The sequence below is a fragment of the Amyelois transitella genome, chromosome 3, assembly GCF_032362555.1.
Source record: "Amyelois transitella isolate CPQ chromosome 3, ilAmyTran1.1, whole genome shotgun sequence".
Lineage (NCBI taxonomy): Eukaryota > Metazoa > Arthropoda > Insecta > Lepidoptera > Pyralidae > Amyelois > Amyelois transitella.
Window position 1 is genome coordinate 5,887,959 of NC_083506.1, and position 15,961 is coordinate 5,903,919.

Consider the following 15,961-nt stretch of genomic DNA (forward strand, 5'->3'; position numbering starts at 1 on the left):
TAACAGCTCCGTGTCATATAACGTATCCAGATATACACGTAATGTAACGTTGAATCATTATTGACTGATGAAATCGCAAAAATGAGACGCGGAAGGGACCCAAATAGCTTTCCTATGTATCGTGTCACCACGTCTGCTAATTGCGGTGAGCGAATAGTACAATGCTGTTGTCAATATATGGGTTTCAGTTGTTGTGGTTTGTTGAAGCCTATTATTTATTGATTTATGTGTATGAAATTATGGAGACGGAGAAGTAATGGTTAATATTTCCTTAGTAAATAAATTATTTTTTTACAGGCTCATGGATAACCCAATTTTTTTAACCGTGTAGAGGTTGGGCGTGACTAGAAATATGCAGAAGCCATGGTGGTCATTGTGCTTGCTGGCTGTGTTCATGTTTGGTCTTGACTCCAAGCTTGTGGGTAAGTACAAATTAAATTCTTACAAAAAATATTCGCATACCTAATAACTTTGCAAATTATACTCACTTTAGATAAATTATGTGTAAATAGTGATCCAAATGATATTTACACTTCTGCAAGCACCCAGTCATTAGAGAGGTATCAAAAGCATATTGCGATGACTCAAGTTGGTATCCATCATTCTGGAATCACAAAGGATTATAAGAGCATGAGTATGCGTTCAAATCTTGATAAATAGCTGGTCGTGGATACGACGATGCTTTTCATTCAAAAAAGAGTCAGTGTACATAGATAGAGTGTTATAAAGAGAAACAAACCAAGATATAAGTTATTTCAAGTAATAATTAATTTGTTTTTGTTGCAGGTGAAGCTTTCCAACCAGAATTCGCAGAACCGATTACAAATTTAACGGTTCCACTCGGTCGCGATGCGACTTTTAAATGCTTAGTTCAGAATCTTGGGGGGTACAGAGTAAGTATTGAAACTTAGCGTTTAATTTACTTTCTTTTATATGTTTGTGTATTTCCAGTTGTGCTTTCAGCCATTGCTAAGACAATCACTTACTCTTACTGATATTATATAATTATCAGTAAGAGTTTAAAATTTACTGACCCTCGTATTAGTATTTGCTACTTCTTAACAAGTTGGGTACATACAGTCGACGCAGAAAAACATGATCCCTTGTTCAAACAAACCAAAACCATAGAGAGGTTAGATTTCTTTGCCGTTGACAGTATATATTTTATTTTTGAAATTTTGTTATATACAGGTAGGTTGGGTCAAAGCAGATACTAAAGCCATTCAAGCTATTCACGTTCACGTGATAACAAACAACCACAGAGTAGGAGTCTCTCACAACGGTCAGTCCGTCTGGAACCTTCATATCAGGAACGTCCAAGAAGAAGATCAAGGTCAATACATGTGTCAAATAAATACCGACCCTATGAAAAGCCAGGTATGTATTATTCTTTAACACCTTATTTCAGTGCAGCTAACATTTAATTTCTTATCTGTTGGCTGTGCTGGTCTTGTAGTCGAGAATAACCATCTTCTCTTTCCAACCAGTTTCTGCAATCAAGGAGAAGGGTTTTTAAACCTGGGATTTTTCTTTTAAGAAGTGGGATAGAGTAGCCTAGCTAGCTTATTAAGCATTTCGTGTGAAAGAATACAAAGAGATATGGATTGCTGTTTACTCGAAAGGAATACTTTAAAGTAGGTAATTATGTATCAAAAGGTAGAATAATAGGTGTAACTTAATTGTATTTTTTAACATTAATTATTTTGTTATTATTCTTGTTTTCGTTATACTTATCACTCAACCACCACTTGAAGTAGATCTTGACCTTAGTTAGCCATTACGTCGTTCTACTTCTTCTTATTTATATTTCATATTTAAGTTTATGTTTTGACCTGTCATATACTGAATGATCGTGGCTATTGAGTCTCTTCAAGACTATGTTCTACCCAGTTAGTAAAAAGTGCTATGTATGTTTATTTAATAAGACAATAATTAATTTGAAAGCGTTCATTTACTGGTAGCGTTCTATCTATTTGCGACTGCCCATCAGGGGTGGTCAACAAGCTGCCAGACGTTCGTAATAGCATCAACGAATTAAACTGCAATTACGGTAAACATTGGGGAGATAAAGTGAATTAAACTGCACGCGGGGAACCGGCACAGCGGGTAATGATTCGTGCATGGTGCTCCTAAATTATTGCTTCGCGGTGTAATTTATACGTCGGCCTGATAACGACATAAATCGCCACTGGCGACAGCGTTGGCTGTGACGTCGACGCAGTATGACGCCGGGGCCGTCAGTTACTCAGCTTTTTTGAAATAGTCTTGCTTTCACTAACTGGGGGCACCAGGCAAAGCGGCCATAGAGCAATGTTCGAATGAAGAATTGAATCATACATGCATAGAAAAACATTTTAAGTCTTTAAGTGTCGTCGTAGCAGTATGATGCTGGAGGCTTCAGTTACTCGGTTTTTTTAACAATCTTGCTTTCAATAACTGGGGTGCAAGTTTCGACGATAAGTAGTGGCCGTGGAGCAATGGTTGATGGGTATCTAATTAATTTCCCTAAAGAAAAATCCCAAGTTTTTTAAGCCTTTAATAATTATGGTAGTTAAGTCATCATTTGGATACCGTTATAAAATATAGTGTACTTACATAATTTTATACTCTGTTAAACTTATAATACTACCGGCGTTTGTCCCGTTTGCGCCCTGATCTCTCTGGAGACAATCTCTAGGTTTGCCATTTCAGTTACCTGAATATGCATTTAATTTATAAAAGTAAAATTTACATGTATCTTACAACTTTCAGATGGGGTTTTTGCAAGTGGTGATACCACCAGATTTTATACCAGAAGAGACGTCTGGAGATCTAATGATTCCAGAAGGTGGCACAGCCAGGTTGTCTTGTCGGGCACGAGGTATGCCGAGCCCTAGAATAATGTGGAGAAGAGAAGATGGCGCGGATATTGTTATAAGAGATGCCCAAGGTGGTAAAACTAAAGGTTGGTAATATTTTCAGTGTTAAACACACACAACACCTTTACAAAAGCAATAGTCATAAGTCTTGAAGACCACATTGAGCTTTCCGCAAAAAGACAATAAACCTGCATGTTATAAAAACAAAGTAGGTTCCCAGTCACCGGACAGTCACTCAGCTGGACGAATTATGACAAAATATGCCTTACTTACTATTATGTTTCTTTTCTCAAATTTATATTTATCTTTATTGATAGTAACCACCTTCGAAGAGGAAGTTTTGACCCTGACAAAGATATCGCGATCCGACATGGGGGCCTACCTATGCATCGCCAGCAACGGCGTGCCCCCTTCAATCAGCAAGAGGATACAAATCAAAGTCCATTGTACGTATGAAAATGTTTGTTGTAGATACGAGCTCAGCCTTTTCCTGTTATTTTAAACTAGCTTTTACCAGTAGCTTCGCCTGCGCCACTATAGCGCCACATACAAAATAATACAGGGTTTTCACAAAATCCACGGGAACTATAGTTATCACTGGGTTATAGATAGGTAGTGTGAATAGAAAACAAAGAAGCAAATTTACTTTCGCATTAAAAATATTAGTTTGGATTGGGATTTTTGCACGTTAGTCACCTCGTTTGGTGTATTTCTACATACTATTATTTTACGGTTTTTTGCCTTTCGTGGTTGATAATACCAATAGTCAAAATATTCCCGTTCAAGAAGGTTACATTTAATAAGATGGTGTGATCATATTTCAGATTCTGAATAGTGAAAGTTTGCTAGCTGGAATAAGCCTTTTTGTGCACTTTTAAAAAAAATTGTAATTAAAGGAAAGTCTAACTTAAATAGATATTTTTTCTCGACATTTCTGAGCAACTCATTCAGACTCAGTGGACGAAATAGTCCTCGGCAAATTCGCTGTAATTGTTGTTTATCTTGGCAACTTTCAGAGGTTTCTTGTTATTAATGGTGTTATTTAATGACGCCGAGTAGCTACTAGCTTTTAATTATTTTCTGAGTGTTGGGGACTGTTCGTGTCTTTGCGTCTACTCGAGCTTACATTTTCGTTTCACACAAGATTAAATTTTATCACTGATAATAACTATTCTTTGGAGTTATTTTCACCCTAATAGCTCGGTGAATTCTTTTTTAAGACTTATCAAAATAGATATTTAAATACTTACATTTTGTCACAAAGTATAATGTTTAATTTTGTGAACTGAAATTGTTTAATAATTAATTTTCATTTTGTCGAATTTCAAGATTAGGTGCATTTCGTTTACAATCGCTTCTTTTTTATTATATCTATTTTTTATTAATCAAAAAATTTTGATGATTTTTTTTAAATCAGACGAAGTTACTTTTTCAAATTTAACTTAGGTACTTGGATAATAATGTATATTTTTTATATTTTAGTTCCCATTTAACCAAATTTTTTACGACACTAATATCTTAAAGCTGTCTTAATAAAGGTATGTTTTAATTGTTGATGCAGTTCATCCAGTAATCCAGGTGCCGAACCAGTTGGTAGGAGCGCCCCTGGGCACAGACGTCACCTTGGAATGCTATGTGGAATCATCCCCGAAATCAATCAACTATTGGGTTCGAGACTCAAGTATGTAAGAAATATTACCATGATACTGATAAGATCACTATTTCTTTACCATAGATGTCGTAAAAAGCGGCTGTTACCATAAGGTTAAGTTTCCCTGAAAAGCTAACGGAGTCGCTTCGTGCAACTGTCTTCCCCGATATAGAGTCATGGCCGTAAGCGGACCCAGGGCTCCGAGGGCAGTGAGGATATAAAAGATTAACATAACGACGATTTTAAAAGATAAATATGTATGAACACGTCTTTTTTCGTGGCCAATCAGTCTTTTCAAGACTGTTGGCTCTTTCTACCCCACGCGGGATGTAGACGTTACCATATGTACATTCAGTCAGAAAAGTATCGGGAATGGATTATTTATTTATGGTTCCAAATTCAAATTTTTGTTTTTTTTTGTTGTTGTTAGATTGGCACAACTGTTTTCCATTTTGGCGCGGAGTTTGAGTTGCATCTGTTGTTTACATTAAATACAGTGCTATTTTTAGTTATATCATATCTAGTGTGTATTGCTAATTTCATAATGGATAAAAACATCGAACAAAGAGTTTGTCTTAAATTTTGCATTGCCGATGGAATATCGTGTTCGGAGTCACTGAAAATGTTACAGAAGGCTTACGGTGAATCGACTTTATCAAAAACTCGTGCTTATGAGTGGTACAAAGCGTTCAAAAGCGGTCGAGATGTGATGGAAGATTTGCCTCGCTCTGGTAGGCCATCAACGTCTGCAACTGAAGTTAACATCGCAAAAGTGAAGGAAATAGTGACTGAAAATCCTCATTCAACTTTGAGAGAGATAGCCACCGAACTTTCTGTATCTCACGAATCGATCCGTACCATTTTAACTAATAATTTGGGTATGAAACATGTTGCCGCTCGGCTAGTCCCAAAAGACCTGAATTTTTTTCAAAAACTCAATCGCATGAGAGTCGCTGAGGACATGCTAGAACGAGTCAATTCCGACCCAACATTCATGAAACGCATTGTTACTGGTGACGAGACGTGGGTTTACGAGTTTGACATGCAAACTAGTCAACAAGCTTCGGAGTGGCGCCTTCCAACTGAACCGAAACCGAAAAAACCACGCCAAAGTCGTTCAAAAGTCAAAGTCATGTTGACTGTTTTCTTTGACTATCGCGGTGTTGTGCACTCGGAATTCTTGCCGGAAGGTCAAACGGTAAATAAGGAATATTATTTGAGTGTTATGCGGCGTTTAAGAGAGCAAATCCGACGAAAAAGGCCAGATTTGTGGAAAGAAAATTCTTGGATTTTGCACCATGATAATGCACATTCGCACAAGGCCATCATTGTAAACGAATTTTTAACCAAACACTCAACAAATACCATCGAGCAACCACCATATTCACCAGATATGGCTCCAGCCGACTTTTTTCTTTTTCCTAAACTCAAATTACCACTTCGTGGCACCCGTTTTCGATCGGTAGAAGACATAAAAGAGAATTCGCGGCGAGAACTGACCTCAATTCCGGAAACAGCGTTTAAAAAATGTTTTGATGATTGGATTATTCGTTGGCGTAAGTGTATCGTTTCTAAAGGAGCATATTTTGAAGGTGATAAAATAAATTTGGATGAATAACAAACAGTTTGTGTATTATTGATCTTTTCCTGCTACTTTCTTGACAGAGTAGTATATATATAAAAGTGGAATTCAAATTTTTATTTTATTAACAATTTGTTGAAAACATTTTGCTTTGTCACAACAACAGATTGGTTGAGTTAATTTTATAGATGTCGTAATCCACATTGTTGAAACTTGAAGACAGAAGTTTGTAAAATCAGGACAGTTCATGCACAATACACAGCATAGTTTCGCTGTACACCTAGAAGTACAAAACAACTCCTGCCCTAGGGATTCTAGCTTTGGTTTGCAACGACTAGCATCTTCTGCTATTCATGAATCTTATAGCGAAGCGAAAAGCTAAGTCTATGTTACTAGCTTAGAAATTTATGGAAATTGTTTTTAAATGTCGTGTGGTCCCCCCGCACTAATATAAAAAAGAATAAGATCACTCCGTCTCTTGCCCATGGGTGTCATAAAAGGCGACTAAAGGATAGGCTTATAAACTTGAGATTCTTATTTTAGGCGATGGGCTAGCAACCTGTCACTATTAGAATCTCAATTCTATCATTAAGCCTAACAGCTGAACGTGGCCTTCTAGTCTCAAGAGTCTGTTGGCTCTGTCTATCCCACAAGGGATGTAGACGTGACTATATGTAGGTATGTATTTAAAAAATATCTCGCAATCGTTACTTATAAAGTGTATAAAACAAAATATTGAAATCTGAAATTAATATTTCAGACTTGCCGTTTGCCAGTGGCGTAGCGATACCACTGATTGATTTCATTGAAATTCTGTATGATAGTTACAAACTATAAGGACTAAGGTAACTTAAAATTACTTAGACTTATAACAATTCCCGGAGCTTGTGATAATCCTGTGAAAAAAAATATCTCACTTACAGGAATAGAAAGTTAAAGTCAAATGGTTAAATTTACGTAGCCTCGTCAGCTGGTTTCAAATTGTTCTTTTTTGGCAACAGCCAATAGGCGGTCCGGCCGGCGAGTAATGAGATATCAAGTTTTAATTTACGAGTGCGTCGAGTCTTAAGAAAATTGACCTATTGTGAGCCAGAGACAATGCACATTAGTTCCGGCCCAGTGGACGTGCTCAAGCGTTTACTGCTCCTTGCGGCCTTCGAACAATGCTTTTATAATTTATCTCCAAAGGATGTGCGATATTGCCCCCATTATCCATTATTACTATTTCTGTTAGATAGAGCCTGTGTAACTATTGTGTTGTACATTTCGGATGGTCGAATAAAAAAATAAAGCTGTTCATAAAAATGTTGATCAGGCCGATACTAATTAAATGTGTTGTTTTACATGCACAATCACGCGCTTGGTGTTTTACTGTTTCAATAATGAATTGAAAAATACCAAAAATTAGATAATGATAAAGAGCGAGGAACCTACAACGCCAACATAAATGAAAAACATGCTCAAGACCAAAAGCGCGGGCAGCATCGCTTTCAAACTAAACTTAAATACCATATTCATACCAAAGAAGTATAAAGCAATGCCTATCATAAAACCAGCACTCACCTTATCCTTCTGAAAACGCATCGTTTTCGTCACAAGTTAACGAATCAATGTTCTCCAGATTTTCAAATATCCAAAGTGATCATTATACGCCCTGTGTGAATACAGTTATTCGAGCACGAAATGTTCGTTTATTCAACTGATGAATACATATTTTATTCATATTGCCACGTACATATAAGGTGAGGGCTCCCCGTCTCCCTTATTTCCCGGTAAATTTCATATAAAATTCTTCATAGACAGGAGTTATGTACTGATAAATCGTTTGAGGTTACGCATTTTAGATAAGTAATGAAAGGTACGTAGTACTTTAGTTACCTTGGATTTAAATTTTTACGGTACTTGATATAAATTAAATAAATAAAATGCATATCAAAATTTCTAGTTTTTTTTTCTAACAATCGAAACAGAGCATCGTATGATCTTATATTTCTCAGGATACTGATCACATATCAAAATCTATTTCAATTTTGAAGGAATGCTGAACGTCGACGTTGCAAGTGTGCATAGAAATTATCACATTTACTGTGTGCAATAGCCGAATATGTCACGTGAGCACTCGCTCGTATTTCCGCCGTATAAAACCAAATTCGTTCCAATAACGCGGAAAACTAGAAACATTACCAGTCGGGAATCATAATAAAATCACATGTGCTGCCTGTGGAATGCCATTAGCGTGTATGTGAATTGCTTATTTGGGCAGGTATATATCGAGGTGTACTGACTGCACTTCATTTTATAAGCTGTGTTTTTATCGCGCAAACCAAAACTGTTGTTGTCCTGTTTCACGTCGTTAGAGTCAAACAGCGATAGCTTAACGTCTCATCAAATGTTAATTCTTATAATAATACACACCTACCTAAGTACTAGTAGTTTCAATTTAAATGAAAAAATAAAATTTCAATTTTTAAGTTACAACACAAATCACAAGTTAGGTCCACTGCTTAAAAGTAAGCGGAATGAATCCATTTTTTACGTGTTAAGACCCTGGTCTTCGATAATTTTAACTATGGATGATGTCTACACTTTACAAAGTGACACTAAAAAGTTAATCAGTCAACGACAAATCTGATATTTCCCCTGGAGCAGTTGTTCACGTTGCCGTATTCTACGAACGAGCTGTAATGAGCTGGATGGGGCGTCACTAGCTGTTACTCCGTATTCCACTTCCCCCGGCGCGCAGCCGTCGGCGGTTTCACAAACTTCTCCACTCGGCACTTGTCGCGTGAAATTTACGGGTTAATTTTCAATGGGAACCGAGTTTTGAGCTTCTGGAAAATTTAAGTTCCACATTATGCTTGGCGCTCATCCGAAACTGAGAATACGTGACGCTGAAATACCAAGTATTAACTTTGTGCAATGTTACTTTATGTGACTTACTTATTTCGTTGAAGAATATATTAAGCACAATTTCAACATAGAAACTGATTTTACTTTTTAAATTAAAATTTGCCTGTTTTTGCTGTTTTCTTAGTTTAATTTATTTTTACTGGAACTCAAAGTTAGTTTACACTACTATTGCCATTTTTTATGTTTTTTCGTTCTCCTTGCTCTTGGATTTAGTCCCGGTTGCATCCGCACCTCTCTGGAGTGGAGTCCTGGGTATGCCTTTAACCACGGATCCTAGATTGGGTAAGGTTTTAACACGAAGCGATTCCCATTCTCACCGTAAAAGCTGACTGCATACTGATTCGACTACCGTTGCTCTTTTTCTGCTTATTGGTTGATCGAATTAAAATAAAAAATAAAAAATGAATTGTATTTCATGCACACGTAGATTTTATGTTATGCTGGTATATGGATGACGTCTCTTTTATCTTGCATGTGGAAGCCATGTCAGACTCAAAGGGATCAACTTTATGTATGTAAATGCAACTAACTACTTTTATACCTTTATATTTTCAAGTAGATGTTCATTCGCAAACTCATGATATTTACATATAATTGTGTAGATACTATATTTACAGTATATAATATATTTACAGTATATTTACAGTAAAAATTACTAGATCACTAACCATTAAATCTAATAAAAAATGAGAGATAATTCTGGCGACTGATTGAAGTAGACTAAGTATTTGAAATGTTAATAGTAATGCGTTCAAAAGAGGTTTGGGAAATGAAAAAAGGTGGCCTTTCCCCTGCAGTAAGACACAATAATATAAAAATAAATACGTTTTAAAAATATCAATGTACACATCTAGATCCTATTTCTGAGTACTTTATTTTTCTGAAGCTACCTACGCAATTGTACGGTCCAAGTATTTTATGAGCTGCTAGTTTATAGTGCCACTGAACAAACGAGGTGAACTCTTAACGGGCATTATAACTTGTGAACTGTCGATATAGTTTTTTTTTTTACTATACCTATGTAGTTCTCTTATCATTTTGAGATATAAGCGTTTATTTATAACAAATTTCTTTCGAAGCCTCAATTAGCCTTAGATTGAATCAAAGTTTCAAATGATTTGCAAAATAAATGCACTGTATTATTCTCTTATATTCATGAAATCAGTGAATAATAAACCCGATACTTTACATACTAATAGGCCCTTGAATTGCAAAGCTTTAGAAAAGGGTTCTCACATTAAATTAAATCATGGAATAATTATTTAACTAAAATATGTTGAATTATCACTCTTATTAAGATATTAATCTTTATCCAATTTTCGACATTAAACACAGAATAACTGTCACAATAAACTAACTGGCCTGCAATAAAAAAGACGAACTCACTTATTATTTCCAGTCAGCATCAGGCGCTAATTATTAAAACGCATTAGGGCGTTGTTTAGCTCCGCGTTATGATCCATGATACTGTACGTACTTTGTGGTGGCCTTTGTTTGGCCAAACTTGTACCGAGTGACTGGCGCTTTCACATTGCTAAAATCAACCCGAAAGGGCGAACAGTATCGTCATTTTCGTTTATCATCAATCTATGTTAGCGCCGCTGACATGTAAGTGTTAATTAAGCAGTCCTCACTCGAGTAATTAAGAGTGTTACACTGTTATTTTAGACATTAATTGGAATGAATTTTCATGTTATAATGAAAAGGGGGAGCATTTCGCCAAGGCCTTGAAAATCGCAAAGCCAAGAAATACCCTTGGGTAAACAAAGTTAAGTTTCGATGAAAATTAAGATAGGAAAAGACAGCGTTGCTGCTATCGTTTCCTTGTGAAGTTGGGAGCAAGCAAAATTAATGTTACTTTAACACTTTTGATACTAAATATTGGTACAAATTTATTAATGTTATCACTATTTTATTAAAACATAATATACTAAACCGATAAATTTATTTCATGTCTTAACAATTAGATAGTCTATGTATTGTTTATTCGAGCTAATATTATATATTAATAACTCTTTCATGATGGATAGCTTTCTGAATTATGCAATTAATCACTTCATGACATTCATATTAAAACAAAAAAAATTACGTAATTAACATTAGCACAGAATTAATGTGAATGTTAACTCATTCCTTTTTTAATGTGAAAAGGCTTGATCTTTAACAGTAACATTGACGTTGCCAAACAGCTGATCCCTGATGTTCATTATAAATATGTAAAATTACAATAGACTACTTCTTTCCACTTGCAAAGATCTATGAATACTTAATCTTTTGCTTTGCCCATAGTCTCACACCCTTAATTTAAAGACTTATATTTTAAAAAACGAATCATGAAAGTTTTTCTTAAAAAAATATTTATGTAGGTACGTATTTTAACAACTTGTAGTACATTCTATTTATCTGAATTGACAATAAAAGTAAGCAACAACATCCGTAACTTCAATCCAGCGAGATTACTGGTATAAAAATACGCCAACTCCTATTGTCTTCAATAACACGAGTTGACTCAGACTAAGCCGCCTATTTACACGAACCAGTGTTTTGCTAGAAAAGCTTTATCATTCGTGGACAACAGGCACTTGGGCTGGCAGGATTCACGTATTTTATGTTTCATATCTTCAATATTTTTAAGAGGTAAATCTGGGAAAGCTGGGTACTATTTAAATGCATGAATAGATAAAAATATGATGATTGTATGAGATTGATTGTAGAGTACCTAGGCGCCTTCCCGCCTCGTTTTATCAAAACTTTGTTTTTTTTTTCAAGCAACGGAATTTGTTATTCAAGTTACCCTCAAAAGTTAATAATATAAAGAAAACATTTTCCGGTTGCCATCATGCGAAGCTGAGTTACTTGAAAATAACTTTAAGAAATACCTTTCCAGTGATTCTAATTAGTTCCATCTGAAACGTCTACATACCATTCACTCTACTTCATCTTTATACTAACATTCTTTCATATTAAATATATAATAGGTACTGAGTTTTTTATATCAAGCTGTGGTTTTAAACGTCCAATGCAAAAAAAAATATTCTGTCAGAGAACCAGTACCAATACAAGTAACCTGTACTTATATAATGAAGTGTCGAAGCGCGCAGGCGAATGCGTTGTCTGTGAATGATAAAGCGGTGGAACGTATCGTTATTGAAATAATATTTTATAAACTTTGAAATATTTTATAATTTTTTGCTTTTTAATGCAATTTTTCTGATTTACACGTTTGTTTCAGTCCAGTTTTTGAAGAAATTAAAGCAATATTTGATAATGAAAAGATTTATTTCAATTCAAGCATACACATGTAGAGAAAACTGAATTATTATTCGGGCATCAGTAAACGTTACAACTAATTCTAAAGACAAACAAACGTTTTTGCTACTTTCATTTCTATTTCTATTACATCTATAGATAAAAGAAAGTCTTTCGACTGACTTGTTGATCATTGATGTTTTAACTCTACAGACGAAATGGTGATATCGTCCAATAAGTATGAAGTCGTGAATACGGTGATGAGTTCCTTCGAGAGTCGCATGGCACTGACGGTGCGGCACCTTACTGTTTCCGATGTCGGCGGGTATCGGTGTGTGGCGAAGAACTCTTTGGGAGAAGTTGACAGTGTTATCAGATTATATGGTAAGCTTTGATTAAACGGCTTGAAAACAAATCTGTAAAGTAAATTTCAGCCTTATAAACCAATTAGTTTTTGCTGTAAGTTGTAATCAGTCACTTAGTAACAGTATAAGGTAACTTTTTTTATTGATTGGTGATAAGAAAAAAATATAAAATTACAAGTGGAAATTATATGCATCTTCTTTCAAATTCTGCAATTATGCTTCTTTCATCTGCTCTCCTGTTTGCCAAATATGATCTTCGAACGTCGGTGACATGTAAATATGTATAGTTCAGCAAAAACTGGAATGTTAATATTATTTCAATGTAAATAATTTTACAAAGAATATTTCGGTATTCTGTCCGACGTAAAGTAGAGAGAAAATGTAGACGTAAAGAACACAAAAATAATAGCACGTTACACGTGAAGTACTAACAGTTGTGTGGTTAGTTATTTATGAAAATAACAGATTTATAAAAAGTCAATGAAACATTGCAGACATTTTCAAATCAGTGTACCTCATGCGTGAACAGACTAAGTCGCTCCATGGACACATTCCTTGTAACGATTTCGTTATAACCAAAATAACACACGTATTATAAAAAAGTTTTGTTGTTGCAGCCCCTACAAGCAATAAAAGTTTTCGAATGTGGTGAATCGGTAGGAGTTGTTTCTTGTGTAGACAAAGACGCGAATTTGCGGCAGAGTTAATTTTGAGTCCCCAGCTATTGACAGAGCTTCGTTAAGTCGCTCCAAGTATATTGTTCACGACCCTTAAGCTGTATTAGACGGAATTGGAGTAATACTTTTACGATTCGAAGATTGTTTAAGAGTAAACAAAAGTCATACGAAGTTCATTAAGGAGAAGACCAATGATTTATTAGAATTATTTTATGGTGTTTAAATTCCGTTTGTGAGAAATATTGTGAAACTTATATTTTGGCATAAATATATTTTATATCAAACAGCTGAACGTGGCCTATCAGTCTTTTTCAGACTGTTGGCTCTGTCTATCCTGCAAGGCATATAGTCGTGTTTATATGTATGTATCTATGCAAATATTTTTTTTTTGTTACAGAAATTCCAGGTTCTACGGTAAGAAACACAAGTCCGTCAAACAAAAAAGAAGATTTCAAGTATTCAACTCCTGTTGAAGGACCCGACAACCAGTTTGGCTCCGCTGATCATTCGGATGATGAAGACGACCGGGAAACGGTCAGTGATGTTACGGAGAAGTCACAGATTATAGAAAAAATAGACAATGTCACAAATAAAAATAAAAGTATGAGTCTAAACACTTTGGTAAATGATAATAATAAACTTAGCAACAAAGTTCGAAAAATAATAAACAAATTTGATTTAGTTGAACAATTTCAAATAAATAGTAGTTATAAATTAAAGAATATATTTAAAATGTATAATCTATTAGCAGTAGTATATATAGTTAATCTCATGTGGCATTTAGTACATTAGTTGTTATATCATAATATAATACAAATACCTCCAATGTTATCATTGTTTGTTATGCAAATAATCCCATTAATTTTAAGTGCGATTGTCAAAGGACTTGTACAAAAATATTAGTCCGTGTATTCATGATGGCGTAAAAAGTATAAAACAATCATAAAGATTTTATTTGTTTGTAAGAATGATCATTTATTATACCTATATGATAAAATTTAACCTACAAATCATCCGTACTTAAAATCTTGATCTATCGAAATATTAATAAATGCATTAAATAAGGTAACTGATGGCTTTTTGCAAAAAAAATCTTACTATTACTACAAAATGATAGCAGCAAACTGATAGAATATAGAATGGGGTACTAACGGTCCAGCATGATTAATTAGAGAATTTGAAGTGGACCGTAAATTGATATTGATGATCGACTTCCTCCCAACTTTTACGGCCTCTTTTAAATAGCACTATCTATAATGTTTTCACCTAAAATTACTTAGTATTTCATATCTAAGGGAGTTTTCTTATACAAAAAATACCTCCTTATGTTAAAAATTATATAAGAAACAAACTATTGATTTTTTATCTTTGATATTTATAATTACTATATAATGATAATTTATCAAATAAATTTAATCACTTGTTACCTACTGATGAAAGTGTAAGAGAAGTTATACCCTAAAAATTGTAAAGCGAATTACTTGAGCCTAATTAAAATGTAAATAACTTTATTACGATAATGATAACAATAAATAAAGTAATTTGAAATGAATCGCAGTTTGACTAAAGTTTAACATTTTGTATTATGTCGTTCGTCCAAGATCAATTATTTACACAAAATGTAAATGTCAAATTACGTTTACGCTAATCTAATTTGTTCAAATTGTAATTTGTATTAAACTTTACTGTAAAAGTAACTATGATTTAAGGAAGTTTACTGCCTGATTTCGAAAGCCGTGTGCCCCGAAGATAGAAAATACAGAATTGTGTAGTTTAGTCATTCAGCCACGTAGAAGAACTATTTCTTCGGAAAAACTTCTTCGTTGAGAAATACAACAGAGAGATGACCCTTCGTTATATTTTTTGATGAAATTTTAATTTTAAAGCCTTAACTTTTTAAAACTCTATTTTTGTCACCCTATTGTCATAAATCTCCCAATGTACTTTAAACGATGTCAGAAGAGAAAAGAAAACATACAAAAAATTATTACATAGAGAAGCAGACCGCTTTTTAAGGAGCAATGTGAATATAGGAGGGGCTTTTATTCAGCAGGGACTCCTTGTGGTCGAATTTACTTTGATGACACTTAGACGAATTTTATTCGTAATTAATTCTAGAGCACGAATGGTTCAACCAACGAAGCCTAACGAAAACGTAAGACCAAAATAGGTTACCTCCTCTACTCGAGTGAAATTAACACATTCTGTATTTTTCAGCGACAAAATCTCGAATACAAAACATAAAACAAAAAAAAATATTCCGCATCTAACGAACCTTGAGCAAAAATGTGTGTATTTGTTTCTGAAGTTCAACTAATTTGCATACATAGCAAGCAACACGGCTTGTGGGAGCCGGGCGTGTGAAAATGGCAAAGTTTCCGAATAATGAAGATGAGTGAAGATGTTGGTAATCCGCTGCCGAGTGGAAACTTGGTACAAACCGCACGCCGCCTTCGGAGCTATTGCCAGCTCGACTTATACGATGTTTCTAAGAATGTGAACTCGTTTTAAATTAATTTATTTCCAGTACACTGCCTTAGTTTATAAGAATGTTATTTTTGTGTAGGCACTCTCTCATTGTACAGGATTTCTTGAGCAACCAATTCTATTTTAGTAAATCTCTTCACATCATTGACCTCAATATTACGTTAAGGAAAGTAACTATAGAT

At 34.7% G+C, this 15,961-nt stretch overlaps 1 protein-coding gene across 1 annotated transcript; it reads left to right on the forward strand.

Annotated features, from left to right (window-relative positions):
* The first annotated feature begins 304 nt into the window (after window positions 1-304).
* Window positions 305-14,581, forward strand: LOC106135416 (lachesin). The gene is made up of 8 exons (XM_060950496.1): window positions 305-422; window positions 787-893; window positions 1,192-1,377; window positions 2,752-2,944; window positions 3,176-3,304; window positions 4,420-4,539; window positions 12,464-12,634; window positions 13,690-14,581. The coding sequence occupies exons 1-8, from the start codon at window positions 353-355 to the stop codon at window positions 14,082-14,084; spliced, it is 1,371 nt and encodes a 456-aa protein (XP_060806479.1). The 5' UTR covers window positions 305-352; the 3' UTR covers window positions 14,085-14,581.
* Window positions 14,582-15,961: the final 1,380 nt, after the last annotated feature.

What these genes read in the sequence shown, in the direction of transcription:
- LOC106135416 (XM_060950496.1), top strand. Translation starts at nt 353, where the DNA reads ATGCAGAAGCCATGGTGGTCATTGTGCTTGCTGGCTGTGTTCATGTTT. An exon ending in CTATTGGGTTCGAGACTCAA is followed by an intron (nt 4,540 to 12,463) that starts GTATGTAAGAAA and finishes TTAACTCTACAG; the next exon opens with ACGAAATGGTGATATCGTCC. An exon ending in CAGTGTTATCAGATTATATG is followed by an intron (nt 12,635 to 13,689) that starts GTAAGCTTTGAT and finishes TTTTTGTTACAG; the next exon opens with AAATTCCAGGTTCTACGGTA.